Source organism: Sinocyclocheilus grahami, unplaced genomic scaffold (genome assembly GCF_001515645.1).
Source record: "Sinocyclocheilus grahami isolate Dianchi unplaced genomic scaffold, SAMN03320097.WGS_v1.1 scaffold1.1, whole genome shotgun sequence".
Taxonomy (NCBI): Eukaryota; Metazoa; Chordata; class Actinopteri; order Cypriniformes; family Cyprinidae; genus Sinocyclocheilus; species Sinocyclocheilus grahami.
Window position 1 is genome coordinate 3,488,684 of NW_015505180.1, and position 21,506 is coordinate 3,510,189.

Below are 21,506 nucleotides of genomic sequence, written 5' to 3' on the forward strand. Positions count from 1 at the left end.
ATTCAAATATTCTTCACAATAAGAAAAAAATAATGTTTGTATAACTGTTCAATAAAAGGTTCTTCGGGAAACCAAAAGTGGTTATTTTTATACAGCACTGCTGCAAATCTCTCCCCCCACCCCCCCACAACCACCACCACCCTTTGGAACCTTTATTTTTAAGAGTATGGGTAAATGATCTATCACAAAACCATACTAATTGAAATAAAATAAAATATTATTTTCACATTGTCATCAGCTGACCCAGAGGAAATCTGCAGATGTTTTTCCATTTTCTGTGCTGATTGTGGGGGAAAATTCTGCTGACTGGATTTAAGTCTGGGAGCAGATTCCTCATGGCCCTAATCACAAGTTCTTAAGGTTACACTTTACTTGAAGGGGTGTGCATAAGACTGACATGACACCTACATAAACATGGCATGACACGTCATGAATATGAAGGGTTTTTATGCATGTTTATGACAACTGTCATTAAGTGTCATTCGCTCAGTTCTGTAATTTTTAATGCAAAGATGACATTGTTTGAGATGTCTTTGTTATGGGCTATGGTTAGGGGTAAGGGTAGGGGTAGGGTTAGGTTAGGGTTAGGTCAAATAATGTCATATTTGCATTAAAAATTACATAACTGAGCGAATGACACTTAATGACAGTTACAAACATAAACATGCATAAAACCTCCTTCATATTCATGACATGTGTCATGTCATGATTATGAAGGTGTCATGTCAGTCTTATGCACACCCCTTCAAGTAAAGTGTTACCGTTCTTAATAACCAACATGTCCAACAACAATGTTCAAAACTCTCCATTTTTAATGCTGTATATGATACACATTTGTGAAATATTTCTTTGAAATATCATGAATTATCAAGCACTTATATTCTTAATCTCACATGTATTGCTTTGTATTCTCTTTCATATTTTGTCTAACACAATGTTTTTAAGTTTTTTTTCTCCAACATCATCATTAGAATTTGAGCTAATGTGAGATATATCAAATTCTTATGAATGATAAGAGGTTCAGAGGAAAGCAATGACTAAATGGAGTGGAGGAAGAGCAGGGTGTACTTGATGGGCAGACCAAGTTCTGGTCCTCGGAGTGAAATGGAGAGAACTAGGCGAAAGAGAGAAAAAGAGGGAGAACTCTGACAGAGCCCCTTTATGAGTGTCTGACTCTACACTCAAGTTCGAAATTCCACCAAGGTTTGTGGACAGCATGGCAATGAGTTACGATCTCTCTCAATCTCTCTCTCTTTCATACACACACATCCACGTAACTCTCAGTGAAGGCTATTTTGGGGCATAGCTGCACTCTAGAAACCACTGCATTTTTAGACATAAATCAGTTCCCTGTGGGTTTCTGACAGCCAATGAACACATGCCATCACGCCACATCATGAATAGAGATGATATAGTGGTGATATCGATTAGAGTCGCAAACTAGTTCAGTCTGTATCTATGAAAGAAAAATCATCTCACAGTAAAGCTTCAGTGTACCAGTGCCTGACAGCTTCAGCTGGGAAATACTGAAAGAGGGACTATACTGCACACAGAGCTTGGCTTTTACGCACTCTCAACAGTGTTTGCGGTGCGTAGACCCTGTGTGAGTATGTGTGTGTGAGAACTAACTATCCCAATGTTGTTTTTGGCTCTACCCGACAACGTTCCACATACTCATTGATTTTACAATTACTTCTTCTCTAGTGGTTCTGCCAATATTGCCAAATGTATGACTTATTTACTTGCAATAAGTCAAAATGCATAAATATATAAGCACTGTAGCTTAATAAGACACATATTACAGACATATCTACTAAATCTCATCTGTTTGGAGACTAACTGAAGATTTATCTGATGATTTGAAACTGGAAGTTTCTTTAATATGGCCCTTGACCTGAACAGTTTGCTAATGACCAGACATCAAGAGTCTGTAACAGTAATTACAACTATCCTATCTCATTTTCTGCAAATACTCATATTTTATTGGTAAAGCTTAAAAAAAGATAGACTACTCTCTTAAAAATCAAGCACAAACATCATCACACACAAAACGAACCCCACAAACCATGGAATAGTAAATTGCCATCACTACCACATAGATCACCTGTTAACCCACTTTCAACATTACTGTATTGTAAGAAGATTCATGAAGATGATGGAGGATAGAGGTATGTCAAGCCAGAAATCCACAAAAGAAAAAATGAAAGCCTAAGTAAAGGTGTATATGAACTACGTGAACTATTTTAACTTTGCAAATGTGCATTATTATTACAAGAACTAGAAGGAGATTCATTAAGACCATGGTGTGCACCTTATATTACAAAGCCAGTCATATACAAGACAAAAATAAAAAAAAAATAAAAAAATGAAAGCCTCAGTACAGTCAATGAAGTCCATTTTAGCTTTTTTAGCTTAGCCTCAGTGGCCAAGTACAACTGAGGCTAAGAAGCATAAGGGACCCCAAGAAGCCCTTAGGTCCGGTCCCTGCTCTAAAGCACAGCACCAGCATTTAGAAGAACACACAGTAGAACCCTTACCTCTTTCTCTTCCTTTCCCAAATGGTCCTGTTCTTCAGATCGGACAGGCAGAGGGCTGGTGGGCCTGGCCAATGGCAATGGGTCACTCACGGTGTGTGTGTTTCTGTGTGTGGATGCTTCTGGGTGTGTGTGACGTGTACGTGTACACACACTCCCAGACCTGTGTGCCCTACCTGGCCGTATATGTGAAGGTAAGAAGTGAGACTGAGAAAAGGGAGAAATCGAGTTTTGGTCACATCTACAGCAGCGCCCACCCCATACCACACTGCATCGCACACACACACACACACACACACACACACAGACATGTAACGGACACACAATTTGCATGCTGACAGACCCCCAACTGCAAAATCCTTTAATCCCTTACAACCATCTTTTTTTTGTGTCCTGAAGAGACACATAAGTTATTCAGTTCTAAGTATGAGATATTTGTCTTCCTTTTCCTGAGGTGAGCGTGAGGCATACTCTGCTTTCATGTAGGGATCTGCAGGGCCCCGGCGTACAATGGGCCCTCTGTGAGGCTCCTCTGTTGTGCAATGGTGAGAGGTAGAAAAGGCCTCCATTCTGCTCTGCACCAGGACTTGGTGCTAAAACCCTGCTCAGTACTTCTGTGCAGAGATACACTGCAGAAAACCTGCTAACCTATCAGGAAGTGCCGTACAAGTGCCTGCTTAATGTTCGGTGGGATATGTTTCCATACTAATTCTCTTTCTCTGCGACTCGGTAATCATATTTTTGCTGAGTCACATGAAATAAAAATCCAGCATTAGTTATGTTAAGGACCAGGACTGTTGAGCAATTCCGATTTTTAATAACATCTGACACATACTGCATTTTGTTTCAGTCTCACTGACATGTTTAAGTGTCACTCAGAGTCTTGCTGACATGTTTAACCACTAATCTCACTCTGTTTGATTATATTTTGATTATGACATTTATGGGTGTGTAAACATATCTATTTTATGTGCTACTATCTGCCATCTTCAATTTTATATATATATATATATATACGGTATATATATGTATGCAACTATTTATTTAATTATTATTAAATTATTTAATTAAAGCCTGTTTATATATATATACATATAGTTGAGCTTTAAGGGACACCAAATACACCAAACATTTCCTTAGCTGGACTATGCATTGTATCAATATCCATGCAAATCCATTGGATAGTGCCAAGGAAATCCATTTACTTGCACGATCAATTTAAGCTGCACAGCCCTGCACTGTGTGGTGGAGGATTTAATGTAACGCATTCAGTTATGTCTAAAGTCAGTGTAACAGATGGAACCAAAAATATATGCATTGGGCCTTGCAGAATAAATGAAGCTACTGTTTCACCTGATACCCAGATACTGTACACACACTGTTGCTCTTTCTCTCTGTCAGATGTGTATACATATTTAAATTCTGCAGAGTGTTCTGTTGCACACTTTTGTCTTGTTTTAAAAGGTTTTTTTTGTAACCACAGAGCTCCTGAACCATAAAGATATGCTTGGTACAGTATTTCCCATACACCACATTCTAATGAGAAGTTTTGCAATACATCTAAAAATCTTAAACAAACCGCCTCAATAGATGGGAATTGCTTTTACTGAAACTGAATGTTTAGCAAAAGCTACAACTGAGTGCAAGTTAAAATAAATCACGAGTCTAATCACATGTTACATTATTGTAGAATAGTACATTGCTTGTGTATTATATTTTCCTTTAAAAATGATACCTGACTGGCTGCTTGATATATATAATGACAAAGGAATCAGTGACAATGCAGAGACAATGCTGGACTACTGAAACCAGTTTAATCAGGAACATCAAACAAACGTTAATCTTATTTTATATTTTCCCTCTGACAGTGTTCTCACAGTTCGTGACATTAATCTCACACAATAATTTTTTTCTGCAAAGAAGGTAGAAGTGATAAATATGAAAAAAAGAAAAATAATTGTCACATTTGCGCGTTGAAAAAGAATATTCACATTATTTTTTATACTCTAGTGAAAAATAAATTTTAAAATCAGCCTAGAAGGTTCATGGGTAGTACCATAATTAAACTGTATTTACATTAATTATTAAAATAGTAGGTCACAGTACATCTTCCTGTCCTAAAGAGGCTGCTTATTTCAAAATTAATGTCACACTAAATATTGATTGAATATTGAAATACTGATTGTACAAAGATGTAAAGCAATGTTAAAAAGTAGAAATAAACTTGCTTTTTAAAAAAAATATTATGTCAGTACATATCACTCACTATAACAGAGGCAAGAAAAAAATACAAGTTTATCTTCTGTTGGTGCTGTGTGTACTAAGAACAACCATGCATTCAATAAAATCTAATAAACCACCCTATGTACTAAGTTCATTAGTAAGTAAGTTCACTACAATTTGGCTCCATAATCAGACCACAACTCTTCTGTCCAAAAACACCCCAGAATCGTGTGGTGAGGTAAAACAGTTTTTGGGTAATGATACACCTACTGAGATGGATTTGTTTGCAATAAAATAGTTTCTGCACAGGATGGGGAAATTACATTTCTTGCAAATGAGGACAATTGTTTTGGAGCACTCTTCATTATACAGAACATTTAACAGATAATGGTGTTTCCCACAAAGCAGGTCTGTTAGTTTTCCATATGTATGAAATTAAGAAAGGCACAGTGGTTTTACAATATAGCCACGAGAAACCATCTATAAATGCAAATATGAACCAGTTTTACTGATCTCTACCACGCTGAAAAGACCAGAATAGGAGACCACCTGAATATATCATATTTTGGATACTGGTATCTTCACCAGCCTTCTTAACTAGCTTATTTCACAGGGCTTTCTTGGTCAAAAGCTTTATCAGCTTAGTTTCACTTGACTAGACCAGCATAAGTCAATCTGGACCAGCATGAAAATGTATTCTAGTCTCAGCTGGTCTTTTCAGCAGTGTACAGTTTTCAATATTTATTTTCTAACTTTGCAAATAGATAGTCCTCTTTTTTTTAGACCCTTTTCAAGTGTTTTAGTTTCCATACATTTCCAGGTCTGGTAAATGAAATGGACAGGAGTATCAAGATGGTGTGGCATCTTCATATGACAATAGCCCTGAGGAGACGGAAACACATCATCAGCTCTCGTGGAATAGGGGGTTTGATCTCATTACCATCAAGGCGAAGGTAACGGAGACGTGGACCCTTCTCATCAAGATAATCATCGAGCGCACCATGTGGACAGATGTCAGAGCTATTCACACCTATGGAAATTACAGAAAAAATACACATCTTACTGATAAAGTCACAGACATGCAGACATAAAACAATTAAGGGTGTATCTAAAGTCTAAAGTATACTTCGGCTGTCCGTGTTCCGTGCACACGCCATCATTTTTGTAATCAGGAGGATCTGCAGACAGCTGTGCACACTGTCTGGACATGGACATGAAAATGAAGTATACCTGGGCCTTGGAGAGGCTTCCTTGATTCCAGTCAGCCAATAACTTAACAAGTGGTGTTTTGATTATGAAGGAACTTCTTAAGGAAACTAGTTTCAGACAGGTTTCCAAAGGCACCTGTAAAGTCTTTAGAGCTTTAGAGATAATCAAGCAAGTATTGACTTCATTGCTTATTTAATGGCAGAAAGTCATATGCTTTGGATACAACCGTAGTGTGACCTTTGTCCAGAAAAGAGCAACAGTATGAACAGAGATAATTTTGAGACCTGTTTACCAAATGATTTTGTAAAAAATACAAAGGAAGTCAACATGTACAACATACAACAGGGCATGTTCAGAACATTGGTTGTGGACTTACTCTTGATCTTATTGTGATCCAAATGCAGGTGCTCCAAGCCAGAAGAGATAACGGGTATCTCTGTGAGCTGGTTATGAGAAAGCTGTAGATCCAGGATGCTGGAAAGATTAAACACATTTTTTGGGATACCTCCATTAGCCAGCTTATTGCGGTTGAGCCTGAGAGACACCACTTTGGGAAGACCCTTGAAGTACTCAGCTGGAATCTTTTCAATATTGTTGCTGTCCAAAAAGATCTGTGTGGTTGTGGGTGGTAGGCCAAGGGGCATGGTATTTAGCTGATTCTTTGCTAAATTGATCTGGATCAAGTTATTGAGGCCTTTCAGACTGACCTCAGTAACTGCATCATCCTGTAGCTTGTTGCCTTGCAGATCCAGCAAGGTGAGACGGTCCATCCCAGAGAAGACACCGGGTGGGATCCTTGAGATTCTGTTTCGGGAGAGCCATAACTGCTCTAATTTAGCAGGCAGAGGAGATGGAATGGAAGTCAGCAAATTGTCTTCCATGTAAAGGTGTACAAGGCTGGATATAGCCTTTACAGCATCTGCCTCCAGGCCTTCACTTGTGATTTTGTTGCGGTTAAGGTTGATCCACCTTAGTTGTGTGGCATTGCGCAGAGCGTCAGCCGACAGGACATCAATCAGGTTGTTCTGGAGGTACAGGTACCAGGTGTAGGGTGGGATGTCAGGTATGCGTTTCAGACCCTTGTTGTCACAGTAAACAGCGTTTGGGAAACTTGGAGGGCAGTGGCACTCTTTAGGACATGCCTGTATCTGAGAGATAAGGTGCTCATATGGGATTTCTTCAGAGCAGATTTGGCTGGCCAAAAGTAGGGCCACAAATGCAACCATGAGCCACTCCATGGTTAGGTTTAACCTGAAAAAATGATAGAGACAGAGAAGAAGAAACAAACAAACAAAAGCTGTTAACAATATTGGAACCATTTAACAATAAAATTAGAGAAATAATTTTGGTTCCAAACAAGCCTGTCACGCAAGTTCACTGGGCTCGTTACAAAAACTTATGGGCTTCTCCCTTCAGTAAGTTGGCCCCCCTTGTCACAGGGCCTGGAACATGCTTGTCCCCCATACTAAGAGTAGCCATAGGTCCACCCTACATTACCCCAGGTTCTCTCTAAGTGGATAAACTCATTGACAAAAAATGAGGAACATCCTCTAGTTAAGATTATCATTCCCTGTGTCTTCATCTTCTAAGTAGCAATCCTCTTAAACTCAGAATACCAGGTCAACCTTGATTGACTTAAGCCTGGCATAGTGCTACTCATCTCCATTCAGAAGACAGTCACAAAAAAATACAGTCTCTGGCAAACATAAGGGTTCAGGTATGTCCTATTTCTGAATACACAAGGTATACCAAACATGGCATGGTTTTTAACAACACCTGGCCCTCATGTTGCAATATGAAAACCTACTTACTAGGCATCCATTGAATGATTTCAGAGAGGCTGATTCGGTTTGTTTTTTTCCCATTTCAAATAGACTTAGCCCTTTCCACACCTTTAAAACACATCTTTACACATTCCTATCTGTCAAATGCAAGTTTGAGCTTTGTTAAGTGTGTCTGCAAGAAATAATATGATAACATATTCATAGCTGAGCTTTCTCTCTCATCTGGTTTAAATTTTGGTCCGGAGCTCCAAGTGACTGTCGGGAGATAATTTTCTACGAGCAACACTCTCATACTAAACCAGAGGGACACCCTGAATACACAGTGATCAGACCAGCTTCACCTGTAAAGGTCTTTCAAAGCAAGAAAAAACTTTTATATCATGACCTCCATACTAGCTTTGCAGAGCCAGTTCTGTGGACAACTGCATCAAAAAACAGTTGAAAACTTTAGTGCCATAAATGAAATCTCATCACTGTGCACTTCTGTGTTAAATCCAAGATAAAATAAAGCCATGAAGATTAAAACAGAAAAACATGACTCAAAGCTGAGAGTATGCCGTTCTGGAGGGCAAAGGCTTTCTATTGGTATGGAAGAAGTGGACACTGTCTTTGCCAAGATATTTTAACTGTACATTACCATTGCACATTTTTAAATGCTAGAATCTTACCTTTGTCTTCTTGGGGCTCTTCTACTGTATCTCTTGCTATGGGTACAGATGCCTAAACTCTGAGCTACTCTGCCCTCTCCTGCCCCTATTTGTAGTGTCAATGGCATCTCATGGTCCCTTCACAGATGGACACAACCTTAGCCAATCATAGCCTGCCGAGATCAAGAGTCATAATCCTGTGAGGATGGACAGTGCTTAAACCAGCGTGTTGGTCAAAAGAAGACATGGGCCTTGGCCCAGTTATAATTAGGCTAATACAGGCCTATATGAGTCTTCATCCTTTTCTTCATCGCCCCTCAAAACAACACCTGTCTCCTGTCTTTCGAGTAAACAAATGTCTCGACCAGACCACTGAGTTGATGAATCTGAGTCTATCTATCTATCTATCTATCTATCTATCTATCTATCTATCTATCTATCTATCTATCTATCTATCCACATCCTTGTTAAGGACTCCCAGTTTGACTGGTAAATGACAAGTGATCTGCTTTATTTTTGGAGATACTTGCTGTTGCAAAATTACATTTGTTATTTAATGAGCACAATCGCCAAAATTTGTGTGCTGAAATTTCTGTCCCCACGGGAGCACTAGTCTGGATTTAGAGGCTGATTTGTAGTCGGCACAGCTAGCCACATATGGTGTCATTGTTTGACTGCCAAGCATTGATCTTGTTGTGTCATTACTTGCTCTCAATTCTGCTGACGACAACAACTACTTACTCGGTCTTTGTAATAACCTGCAATGGGCTCCTCCAGTCGAAATCTACGGCCATTAGTAATCCAGTGTATTATCCAGCATCACGTGTCAAGGATGGTGCTGCTCTACGTTAGAACCAGTGGTCTAAAGGGCAAAGAGTACACACACCAACGCAATCCAATTACAGAATTCAAAACCTATTATTCACAGGAACCTAAAAGAGCTCTAAACACTGAATACATCTGTGTTGAGGTCTACAACACTAAATCGGCAACTAAGAGCATTAGGCTGTGAAATACAGAACATGATGAGGTGATTCTCAGGGCAGGTTTAAGCCTATTAAAATACTCTGTATCTTGGATATCTGTTTATTCCAATGATGGCATCAATACACTCAGACAGACTGTGCAATATTTATATTCATCGAATACATCATGCCAACAGGGAAAAAATCAAAGACTTGCTGCTCTATAAATCTCTGAGACCAAGATCACACTACAAGACTAAACCTTATCACCCTATTGTGTTTACAACTAGTCTGCGACAAAAATCCCAGATCATTGTAGGTGCCAGCTTTTCTAATGTCCACACCTGTGAGGCTAGACATGGCTAACAGATTTCAGACTGGATTTCTAGTCACCCAGTCTTCAGGTAGATGAACTGTCCTAACTTGCATGAGAGCATCAAGTCGGGGATTAAATAATCACATTGATTGCTTATGATTAGAACAGTCCAAACTGCTCAGTGTTAAGTGCTAATGCTAACTGTTAAATATTTGAGGGTATCTTCAAGACACCTTAAAAGGCACCTAAACTTTTTGAACTCTGAAACTGGTAAACAATATTTGATATATATGTTCTTTGCGGTTAATTAATATCTTTAATAATAAACTATTTAATTTACCAGCATCTTTGAAGGGAGATTAATAGAAGTTGATCATTAAAATGAATTGGAACATGGATAAAATCCATCATAGATGGTAAAAAAACTATGACTGAGAAATGATAGCATAGTCAAGACAACTGCTGAACATTTATGCTTCAACTAAAAGAAAACACATGCTCTCAAAGAGATTTAATTTCCTGTTTGGGGCAGTTATGTTAATTACACACGGTTCCACATTTGGCTCTAGCTCTGTGGCTAGTGTGCCGTCCAAATGTCCACTGTCCAATTTCACTTCTTTATGCTTCTAAGAAACTTTATTTGAAATTTTCAGTATTGTCTAATTGTTTTAGCCAACATAAAAAACTGCATAAGTACTATCTTCAGTAGAATTTATATTTAGAACATCAGTTAATGCTAGCTTTACAAAAAGATAAACTAATTAAAGTTGAAATAATTAATTGCACATATTATAACACCCCTCCTCCACTGCTTAAACAAGCAAAATCTAAGACTTTCCTTTAAAAACAAACTGTCCTGGTACCATGGTACATGTGTGATATGATCATACCATAGTATTTTAATCTATACCATGGTATTTCAAAAATACCATGTACTATCATGCTATCATGGTGCTATCATGGTAAATGTCTAACACTATGTTACTTTTTTGCCACTTTTGTGTTGTATTTCAATGTAAGTAGCTAGATGCCAGTACATACATAATACATATGCATTTCAAGTTCATGATCCTGTAGCTGGCTATTACGTTTCAATAATTTTCCCCCCCAATTACAATTAAAATCCGAAATTCATTATCTTATACGAAGACATGCAGCAGAAGTACATAGAAAATTAGAAAGTGTAAGGAAAATATAAGGAAGGGGTGTTTAAAATATCTCAATACTCAACTACAGAAATACCATGAACCCCCTACACCCACCACCTCCCTATTGCGTCACCACCACATAACGTACCAAAAAAACAAAACAAAAAAACAACAACATGAAAACATTACCTGCTCATCTCAGTCATAGAGCTGATTTTGGTTTGTGCAGGTGGAGGCAAAGTGTCTGGTTCTACTTTTGGGGTTGCAGTCAATCTCTTTCCCGCGTGCTCTCCTCTCCAGTTTGAGTCCAGTCTGCAGTTTCTCCCACTTTCTTTCTGGCCCAGACATGCATCAGAAGACGCAGCCTTATTAGATTACAATTGTTAGTGATGTTACTTCCCCAAGGCCAAACCTTTGACATCAGCTTTGATGATGAGCATGAATAAGGGTGTGTGTAAAAGTTTGAAAGATATGCGTGCACTTGTCTTTCCACAAACATGCACTAGTTACTTATTGCTAGCACAGCACTTTTTTCTCTTTTCTTACTCTTTTCTTTGTGCAGTGTGGGTCTGTGGAGCTTTGGGAGGTAGGGGCTCCTGTCAAAAATGACACCCTCCAAACAGTTGTAGGTGGCTTTGAGACATTTAACCCTTCCTTTTCAATGGACACAACTTTGAGGGATCTTTGCCGCCCTGTGACGTGACGTCACGTGACATGTGGCCAAGTATGGTGACCCACTCGGAATTAGTGCTCTGCATTTATCCCATCCAAAGTGCACACACACAGCAGTGAACACACACACACCATGAACACACACCCGGAACAGTGGGCAGCCATTTTTTGCTGCGGCGCCCGGGGAGCAGTTGGGGGTTCGGTGGCTTGCTCAAGGGCACCTCAGTCGTGGTATTGAAGGTGGGAGAGAGCGCTGTACATTCACTCCCCCCACCTACAATCCCTGCCGGTACGAGACTCGAACCCGCAACCTTTGGGTTACGAGTCCGAGTCTCTAACCATTAGCCACTTATGGAGACTTGAGAAAAGTAGAATTAAGCTAGAATGCAAAAACTGTTTAAAGGTACAGTGATATTAGAGAGTTAATCCTGCACTCTTATAATATCCCAGCAGGTTTCTCTCTCTCCACGAGTTACGCATAGCTTCACAATGAATGAAAAGGCAGTGAGTAGTAAACAGGCGACATCTGTTTCAACATCTGGATCCTGTTGTAGACATTTCAAGATGGAGAAGAGGAAAGTTGGATATGGGTAGGGTTCCTTTGATTTGGGTAGGACACTGATTAAAGTCCCACTGCACAATTGAAAAAGAGCAAATCTCTGTCCTGTTGAAAGGATTCTACTGTCTGGAATAAAAGTAGATTCATGATTTCTGTTCTTAAATATTTGAAACTATCAAATCTCACACAATCTTACTTGTACAAAGTACACATGCCCTGTCAGATCTCCAGATGTTTAGCCATGCCAAAAGAGGTCCACAAAAGAAGTGTTTACGCTGACATTGTCTTATCTAATTCATGAACTAATCATTCATGAACCGGTTCACAAAACCAGTCTGGTGTGCATTTCCCAAAAGCAAATATGGTCACAAGTTCCGTCATTACCAATAGAGTTCCAATGGAACTTGCGACCATTGATAGCTAACTATGCTTTTGGGAAACGCACCCCTGAATGTTTCAGTGACAAACTAGATTGATCAGGGTCTGGATCTCATGACGTAAAAGAACCTCCAAAACATTTCTCACTTCTTTACTTTACACTTTATACTTTACAGATAGTATGCAACTTCCAACATTCTTATGTAGTCATGATTAACATAGAAGAAGAAACAATTATGACAGAACTTTGGTTCTATCAATTGGTTGTTGATTGGAGTGGCAGATCTGTTGAGTGGCAGATCTGAATGAGTGCTTGCAGTCGATTGTAAAAAAATATGTGGGGTTTTAGCAGACTAAATGATTGGAGAATTCTGAGAAAAGTTTGTTATTTCACTCAAACATGACAAATTATGACATTTTAAATTAAAAACGGTTGCATGGATGAATTGTTCACATTGAGAACATTAAGATGAATTTAGATAGGGTGAATTTCCATTTCATGTAGACTTCAAAGGAAAAAAACAACTCTGTGCAGAGCCACGCAAATCAAGTTTATAATGCTCTGACAACATCACATATATCAAATAAACAGATTGTATCGCCTCAGGGGACCTTTGCAAGCCTCTTTTGTGTTTTCACATAGCATAACAGTGCAGCACAACAGTCATTATTCTAAACAACAACTGGAAACTCTCTCAAGAGATCAGCTGTAGGAGGATGAGCTAAAAAAACATCACAATGGTCTCTTTTCCTTAACAAGTCTCTCCAGTGTCTAGCAGACACTGAGTAACAGACTGTGGTTTTCTAGCAAGACCTCAATTGCACACAAAACATATGACATGGCAATATTAAATTTCCATTGTTTTTGCAGTGGCACAGCAACATTACAGTATCCTAGCAATGCACTTTAGTTAGGTTATGAAATTATTCACTTGGAAATTAAGATTTCATCATGTTGTTTTTCAGATGACCCTCTTACTTCCATGAAACACAAAACAAATCAATGGAAAGTCACCATGGTTTTTTTTTTTTACCTTGTGACTTGGTGGAAAATGGTGGACTTCTCTAACTCTGCCCCTTCTTTAAAATCGACTGCAAGTATTCAGATCTGCCTTTATCCAATCAACAATCGATGGATTTTACCAAGACCTTCAACAATCTGTTGCTACTTCTGTTACATCATGACTTTAACAGGATTGTCACACTGTTTTCATCCATGCAGTGAATTGGAGGGACCAGGGTCTGCCAAGGTCCAGAAAGGACAGAAAAGCTCAACAAAAGAATTACAAGAGTAGCTCATGCAACGCATAAGCACTGATTATTCATTCTATGTTATACTGTAAATGAGCTACTTTTGTGCTCCACGGAATAAACTCATATGGGCTTTGAAGAGACAGAACATCAACATCTAGAACAATAAAAGTGAGAACTGCATATCCATCATCTGTTTCTAACAAAAGAATTCCCACAGTGTCTCTCTGTATAACTATCACATGGTCACCCCAGACCCTCCATTCCTCTGGAATGCTGGGTTGTCTGCCTGCAACTCTACTGTTTTAAATAAAACACTAATTTTTAGTGCTAGCTCAGACTTGTGCAGAAAGATCTGTAGTTATGTTAAATGCAACTTTTGAAGTGCCTGTCATGAAGGTGTGATTTGGGATAGAGATGGGAGCAGATGGTTGGAGGAGGTAAAGGGAAAAAATTTACCAACTGTTTGGCTATTTTATGATTGTATTTTATGAAGCTATGTCCTGAGCTGAGGAAGGGAATGAATGTTTACAGCTACCTCAAATACTGGCCCTGCGTCTGAATATATGTGAATATATGAATATGTGAACATCCCAGCTACACGCTATGCAAAAGCAGTATGCCAAATGGGAAGGATGTCAGACTGCTTAGTATTCACAGTTAGTCAAACCCGGATGACCTTCTGTATCCGCCAACCTACTGAGCTTCTGAAATGTGCAGCCAGTGGACACTTTGCTATCACACAAGGCCAAAAGTTGAATTAAAAATGGAGTAGCAGTGCAAAATGAGCGGCTCTTTTTAAGTTTAAGTGTTATATAACTACCAAGAAATTTCGAATTGTTCTGCAGGGCTGAACTGTACTTGTTTAACACTTAAGTAAATCTTTATGTGCTTTTTGCTAGTAGGGCTAAATCACATGGCAAGTACATATGGTCAAAGGATAATGTCAACATTGCAGATGTAGTTGGCCATGTAGCATTTATTCTACACACCTGCATACTCCATCTAGTTTGTCATCAAATTCAGTACATAATCTGAGAGTTTGTAAATTTGATCGCAGACTGGGATTTATTGTTAAAATTACTTCAATAATCCTTACTCTTAACATTGCTTTGATATGTTCTTACCTTTGACAGCGATATTAAGTTAAATAACACCCTATACAAGCTCTTCCATACAAAAGCCTTTTCATCTTACAATCACTATATTTATATCCATAGCCTGTACTTCAGCTAGAGACATCAAGAAAACATGTTTCCTACAGGAAGCAGTTCTGTCATCATGGCTCTGCTTCAAATAGGGCAAAACTTATAGAATTTTGTCCATCCATGAGTTTGGCTGAAAGGCCAGAAAGGAGGAATATGGAGAACAGATTCATTCCAGAAGTTTCTTTTCATCCCAAACAGCAGAACTCAGAAATGGAAATCCACATGAGTCAAGCTGGAAGATCAACAAGACGAAAATAATAAAACATGGAGTAGCTCTCCTGTGTGTAAAGGGAGCAATTTTCTTACTGTCGGTGTAGTCAAGATTGATGACCTTATGTTTATGAATCATAAGATCCTAAAGACTTTACGACTTCTAGTATCTACTGAAGATTTCCTGCGACGATGCTTCGGAGAATTTCCATGATAAAATAGAGGCAATTATTAATATTTAACAGATTATTTTGGCTAAATGTATTATATTATTTTATTTGAATAATGTGTATAATGTTAATATATTAATTTCTACATGTGACCTCATTATTAGGATTGATGCCATCAGTATCCCTCCACACAAGTAAGAAATCTGGTTTATTCAAATAAAGTCGAACAAACTGCTTTGGCATTTTTAAAAAACAAAATAAAACAACAAATCAGGGAAATTACAACTTTTACAACAAGTCTGCCGAAGTTACTCTTGTGGTTCAATGATTTGACTAACATTGTGATGATGTGAAATGGTGTATTGAATACATCAAAAAATTAAATGTTGTTTACCATAGAATTGAAAACAATTGTTGTTACAAAATTAGATGAACTGCATGCAGATAAAATATGGTATAAATGTTGGCAGAGTTCAGAAATTCAAGCTGATACCAATTTGGTATTAATACAACATTTTGGCACTGAAATTCCTCAGTTAAATGATAATAAACAAAAAAACTTTAGATTTACTTAGCAGTTAGCTAAACATCAGCAAATTCACTCAATATATATATTTTAGTTTTGTGTGCATTTCAGTTTCAGTTGAATTCTAGATATCCTTCAACACTGCAGCACATTTATCAATTTTATATACAATTAGATGGTTATTATCCATAAATTGTACTCTTAATATAATTTCCTTACCGGCAGGCTCATTAATAACATGATTACAATTTTGAATGATTAAGGTATTTAACATGCGGAAATATTAAGATGCAGTTAGATGACATATAGTGCAACTTTTTATGCAGTGCACAATGGGCTATTCACAATTTGCACAAATATGTCTTTCTTTAGATGGGAATATCTTGTCTAATTCGACTACTACTCTTCATACAGTACCATACAAGACTGATATTTTATGTGCCAGATTTTCAAGATCCCAGACTACTGCTGCCCATTTTTCATACAGATGTGTTCATCAATAGAGAGAAAATATTGTCGTCAGCGTGCATGTAAACAGATGTGGTTGCCAGAATCATGAATAAAGACGTGCAGATGTCAATCAGAGTGTCTAATAGGAGCAATAGCCTAAATGTGTTTGATAAACTACTGGCGAGATGTGACTTTAATCAAAGATGATCTCTGAGGCCAGGCGTAGGCAGTTAGCTGTGTCATCTGGCATACTGCTGTGTTTGATGTTGTTCCCATCCAAGCGCAAGGTCCTCAGTCGAGAGTAGTTGACCGGGGAGCTGAACTTGCAGATATTTGTCAGGTCAAACTCTGAAGAAACAGAAGTCGAAATGGAGTAAAAACCATGCTAAATCTGTAGCGTAAACAGATGGAAATGGAGTAAGACTTACTGTTTATCTCGTTGACTTGCAGGTACAGATGCTCAAGCAAATCGTTGATCTCCGGGATGCTCTTCAGCTTGTTAAAAGACAGGTCGAGCTCAAGGAGAGAAGACACGTTGAACACACCTGCAGGGATTCCAGAGTCCACCAGCTTGTTGTGAGAGACACGCAGGTACTGCAGGGCCGGCAGCTTGGCCAGGTAGCCGTTAGGAATGCTGTCTATTTCGTTATTGTCGGCATAGAGCATCAGAAGCGAAGGTGGAACTCCCGAGGGAAGTTTCTTGAGCTTGTTCTCGCTCACGTCCAGCAGAACGAGGGACTTCAGGCTTTTGAAGGCACCTGTGATGCTCTCGGTGGTCAACTTGTTCTTGGACAGGTGGAGGGTGGTCAGATTTTCCATCCCAGACAAGGTGCTAGCAGGGAACGAGCTCAGCTGGTTGCTGATCAATTTCAACTCATCCAGAGACTTCGAAAGAGGACCAGGGGGTTTGGTCAGCTTATTATAACTGAAGAGGAGCTTCTCCAGTTTGCTCAGTTTATCAATGGTACCGGCTTGGATCTTGTCGCTGGCGATGTTGTTGTTGTCGAGAACGAGCCAGCGAAGGTCGGTGACGTTATCGAACACGCCAGCCTTGATCTCCTCAATATAGTTGTTCTGTAGGTAGAGGTATTTGATGCCACTCGGCACGATAGGGATGAACTTCAAGTTGCGCTCGTTGCAGTACATGGCTGTGGGGAAGTTGAGGGGACATTCGCACTCCTGGGCACAAGTGGGAGATGATAGTACCTCCAATGGTGCGGAGGGGACGTAGTGTTCGTCATAGTAATCGTATTGACCCAAACTCTGACATAGCAGTTCAGCCAACAGGAAGAAGCTAAGAGCAAACATGGCTGTACAACTTAGTCCAATCGAACCTGGAGAAGAAAAGAAAAGAAAAGAAAAGAAAAGAAAAGAAAAGAGAAGAGAAGAGAAGAGAAGAGAAGAGAAGAGAAGAGAAGAGAAGAGAAGAGAAGAGAAGAGAAGAGCGGTTTACATGGTTACATAAGAGGCATTATTAAAATGTGGAAAAAAATGTTTAAGAATAACAGAACTTTCTATGGTGAGCCTCAGATATAAACAAGACCCAGAGACATTCTTCTAATGGAAATTGATGACTTCATCCTCAAGAATGCAAATAGGCCCATTCCTCCCTTTGCAAATTAGACCCACATTACTTATATGCAGAACTAAGTTCATCTCAAGTTACATTAACCTTACCTCATTCCTATATCTCACTTTGTCTTTGCATGCTATGCCGAAGAATTATTGAGTGGCAAATTATAGAACTTGAGAAGAATAATGCAAGAGTACTTTTATAATATTAATTAATCAATTAATGTTTCATGAAAGTTAAAAGAAAAGAAGAATAAATTAGTTTAGGTGTCATGCATGGAATTTTGCAACTGTACTTGTGTATAACAATTCATGGAAAATGCCAAATTAAATCCAGTACTGCATAATCTCTCTCTGTTCATGCACAATTTAAAAATTCATGCATGCATAATTCTATCAGCTCATGCATTTTCAATAATTAATAAATTATTTTAAAAAATATATATTTATTTTGAATGAAATGCGTGCATGGAAGCTTCTCAAACATTACCAAGCTGAATATCCACAATATGATCATACTTTTTCTTCAGTCCACCCCAAAAATCTGCCAAGCAGATTTCTGATAATCTCATCCAGACAGAACAAAAGTGAGCATGAGCTTTCTACTCATAACTGCAGATTCTAGATATCCTTACCTTCCTGCTTCTCTCTCTGTGCACGACTTCAGGTAGAGTTGTGTGTGGCCCAAGGACTCTGGAGAGAAAGAGTAAGGGAGGGAGAAAGCAGAGAATGAGAGAGAGAGAGCGAGCGAGAGAGAGAGAGAGAGAGAGAGAGAGAGAGAGAGAGACTCAAGCCAGACCTTAGTCGCCCAAGATTGATAGAAAACCGCAGTGAGGCTGTTCTAGTGTGTAGATGTCAGCAGTTGTTCACTGAGAAACATATGGATTCTATCAAGGTTCAGGTGTAGCAAAGCAGTTTGGTACATGTAGTTCTTCAGGGAACACAGAAAGGAATAAAGACTAACTAGGGAGGGTTTGCAAAATATATATACCTGTATAGTCACCACACACACACGCACATTTTTCCATCCCATCCTTTCCAAACAATCCCTCAAAACAATTCAACAATTGTGTGTGAGACACAAATAAGCCTACAAACACCTCCACCATCGGCTCCATCATAGCCAATGCTATAAGCATTCCTCATTAAAAAAAAAAAAAGTTCTTAACAAAGCAAAGGTTAATGAAACTATTTGGAAAATCATCTATACAAAAAAAATTTATAATAAAATTGGCTACTTGCGATGGCAGCTGCCTGCTATTAGACTACTGGGCTGTAAAAAAGACTCGGAAAAACTGACCAAATAAGAGGGTAGTGGGCCAAAAGCAGACTTACATAACCGTGTTGTCTATCTGAACAGAGAGTGTATCCAATTCATAACAGCTGGTAGATTGTATATCATCAAACAGTGTGCCATCTTTTAATCTTAAACCTTATTTGACTATAAAGCCGGTGTCTTCTCAAGCCTGATTATTACCAGCCCAACTTGAGTAATGATGTTATTAAGTATTTTGTAAGAGTATTCTGTTGTCCAGCTGTGTTCTCACGGTCTTTCCTGTCTGGACATTGACACACACGGAAAATGAAAGCCTCAGCATCCTGAAGATCACTGGAAAGATTCTCAACACCAGTTCCATGAAAAGGTCCAGCATTTACCAACTCTGGTGTGTTTACTGAGAGATCTGTCTCCTTGAGGATTTCTGTTGAGTATCATGTCCTCTTTTCCTCTCACCTTCATTAGTTTACAATGACGTTAGTGGGTAAATTCCCTCTGTCTTCAAAACTACGCACAGGCAAGTCCACAACTGCATTTATGAAATCTTTTTAAAGTTAAACATCACTCTTGGTGTTTGGTGCAAATTGGTCTTATGGAAATTTCTGAACTGCTGCTGTTTTAGAACAATATGTTCACTTATGTAAATTCCCTTATGTTATGTTATGTAAAAATTCTTGCTATCAGCTCTCCTCTTAATTAGCTAGAGATATTCAGACTCAGTTTGGACACAAATAGTCAAGTGTTGGGTGATCCTGAGGTGGATAAATGCACCTCAGACACCTCAGTACTGCCACAAACAGACTCAGTGCTGAGCCTCACTTTGGCAAACACACGCTCACACACACACATGGTAGCACATGTGCCACCGGGGGCTGCGAGGGTAATTTCAGACCTCAGAGTATCCACTTAATATAATACCAGCAAGCTAGTTAAGATGTTACAGCTCACACACTTACATGCTGTGGAGGCATGTGAGACTGAGAGCTGATCAAAGCTCACACTAAGGTTTCAGCACAGGCCTATTTTGAGGGAGACTGCCATTCTGAGAATGAATCACTTCTGTCATGATATGGCGCACAAAGCATCAATTCTAATTGTGACAGGAATGTGTTAAAGTGCTGATTTTAAATTTGCATTATTCAATAAAGCAGAAATTATTACTTTATTTTGGTGCTGTCAGTTGATTATATTTTAATTATATGATATGATATTATATGATATGATATTATATTATATTATATAATTTTTTAAAAATAAAACAATTTAGACTTTATATCTCAAATGTGACATTTATCAGAAATCTTTAGTATTATTTACATAATATTATAGTATTTATTATATTTTCATTTTCATTTAAATTTAAGTACTACTAATTTATGTCACTTTTCTTATTCTTTTATTTGAAATACAATTGATATTTATTTCAGTTTTAGTAATTTTAGCACTTCTACAATCTTATTTATTTTTCATTTGATAGCAACACTCATCATATTGTTTTTTTATATAAAACATTTCAACTTTAGATCTGAAGGTGAATTTATATTAATATATATTAGTTATTTTATATTAGTAATACACTATTATAATATTTTTAACATTTGGATTAGATTTTATTTTGTTTTAATTTTAATTCTAGTTTAAATGTTAGTAATTGTGTTATGTGCTTTTGTCATTTTACTATTGTCTTTTTGTAAACATCTATTAACTTTAATTCAAATTTATTTCAGTTTTAACACCAACTTTATTTCAGTTAGTTGCAAGACAAGTTTAAATTTTCATCTAATATTTATATTTTATTTCAGCTTTATTTGTTTTAGTTAATAACAAAAACAAAACTGTTTTATATGCTACAAAGTGCGTTATTTCTTATTTTAAACATTATTTCACAATAATCCTTTTATTTGTTTGCTTATTTAGATAATTTTTTAAAAGCAGGAAACAGGCATTCACAGAAGATAGTATAGTATGTAGATATATTTTAGTCATTTTGTGCAGATATATGATTGTGGGTGATATTTATACTTCTTAAATCCCACAACACAAATAATAAATGTGTCATTTGGATGTCATTAATGAAAATAATGACACTTCAAATTATTTTATACAATTAATATTAAACTGACAATATTATGCTGATATTATACTGTACATTCTCCTCTGTGAGCCTCTGCTGTCCTCCTTAAGCTTCAACTTTAAAGCTCTTGCCCAGTGCAATGAGATGATATTAGCTCTTTCCCTCAAGTAAGAAGAGACGCTTTAAACTGCCACAGTTGTTAAATATACCTCTCATACACTTAGCTCTATGGAACACACACTCATATATTTGCACATACACAATCCCACACTGTGTCCTCTCCATCTCTCACTCTCTCTCTCTCTCTCTCTCTCTCTCTCTCTCTTTCTCACAC

General features: G+C 38.0%; 2 protein-coding genes across 2 annotated transcripts; both read right to left on the bottom strand.

The window, feature by feature from the left end:
• Positions 1–4,371: 4,371 nt before the first annotated feature.
• kera (keratocan) lies at positions 4,372–11,133 on the bottom strand. The gene is made up of 3 exons (XM_016286754.1): positions 11,016–11,133; positions 6,343–7,217; positions 4,372–5,787 (listed from the first exon to the last, which is right to left on the bottom strand). The coding sequence occupies exons 1-3, from the start codon at positions 11,030–11,032 to the stop codon at positions 5,624–5,626; spliced, it is 1,056 nt and encodes a 351-aa protein (XP_016142240.1). The 5' UTR covers positions 11,033–11,133; the 3' UTR covers positions 4,372–5,623.
• A 4,335-nt stretch (positions 11,134–15,468) lies between these two features.
• On the bottom strand, positions 15,469–18,758 carry LOC107585613 (lumican-like). The gene is made up of 3 exons (XM_016272740.1): positions 18,458–18,758; positions 16,679–17,584; positions 15,469–16,598 (listed from the first exon to the last, which is right to left on the bottom strand). The coding sequence occupies exons 2-3, from the start codon at positions 17,556–17,558 to the stop codon at positions 16,444–16,446; spliced, it is 1,035 nt and encodes a 344-aa protein (XP_016128226.1). The 5' UTR covers positions 17,559–17,584; positions 18,458–18,758; the 3' UTR covers positions 15,469–16,443.
• Between the last annotated feature and the right edge of the window lie 2,748 nt (positions 18,759–21,506).

What these genes read in the sequence shown, in the direction of transcription:
- LOC107585613 (XM_016272740.1), bottom strand. Translation starts at nt 17,558, where the DNA reads ATGTTTGCTCTTAGCTTCTTCCTGTTGGCTGAACTGCTATGTCAGAGT. An exon ending in GCAAGTCAACGAGATAAACA is followed by an intron (nt 16,599 to 16,678) that starts GTAAGTCTTACT and finishes CTGTTTCTTCAG; the next exon opens with AGTTTGACCTGACAAATATC.
- kera (XM_016286754.1), bottom strand. An exon ending in GGATCACAATAAGATCAAGA is followed by an intron (nt 5,788 to 6,342) that starts GTAAGTCCACAA and finishes TAATTTCCATAG; the next exon opens with GTGTGAATAGCTCTGACATC.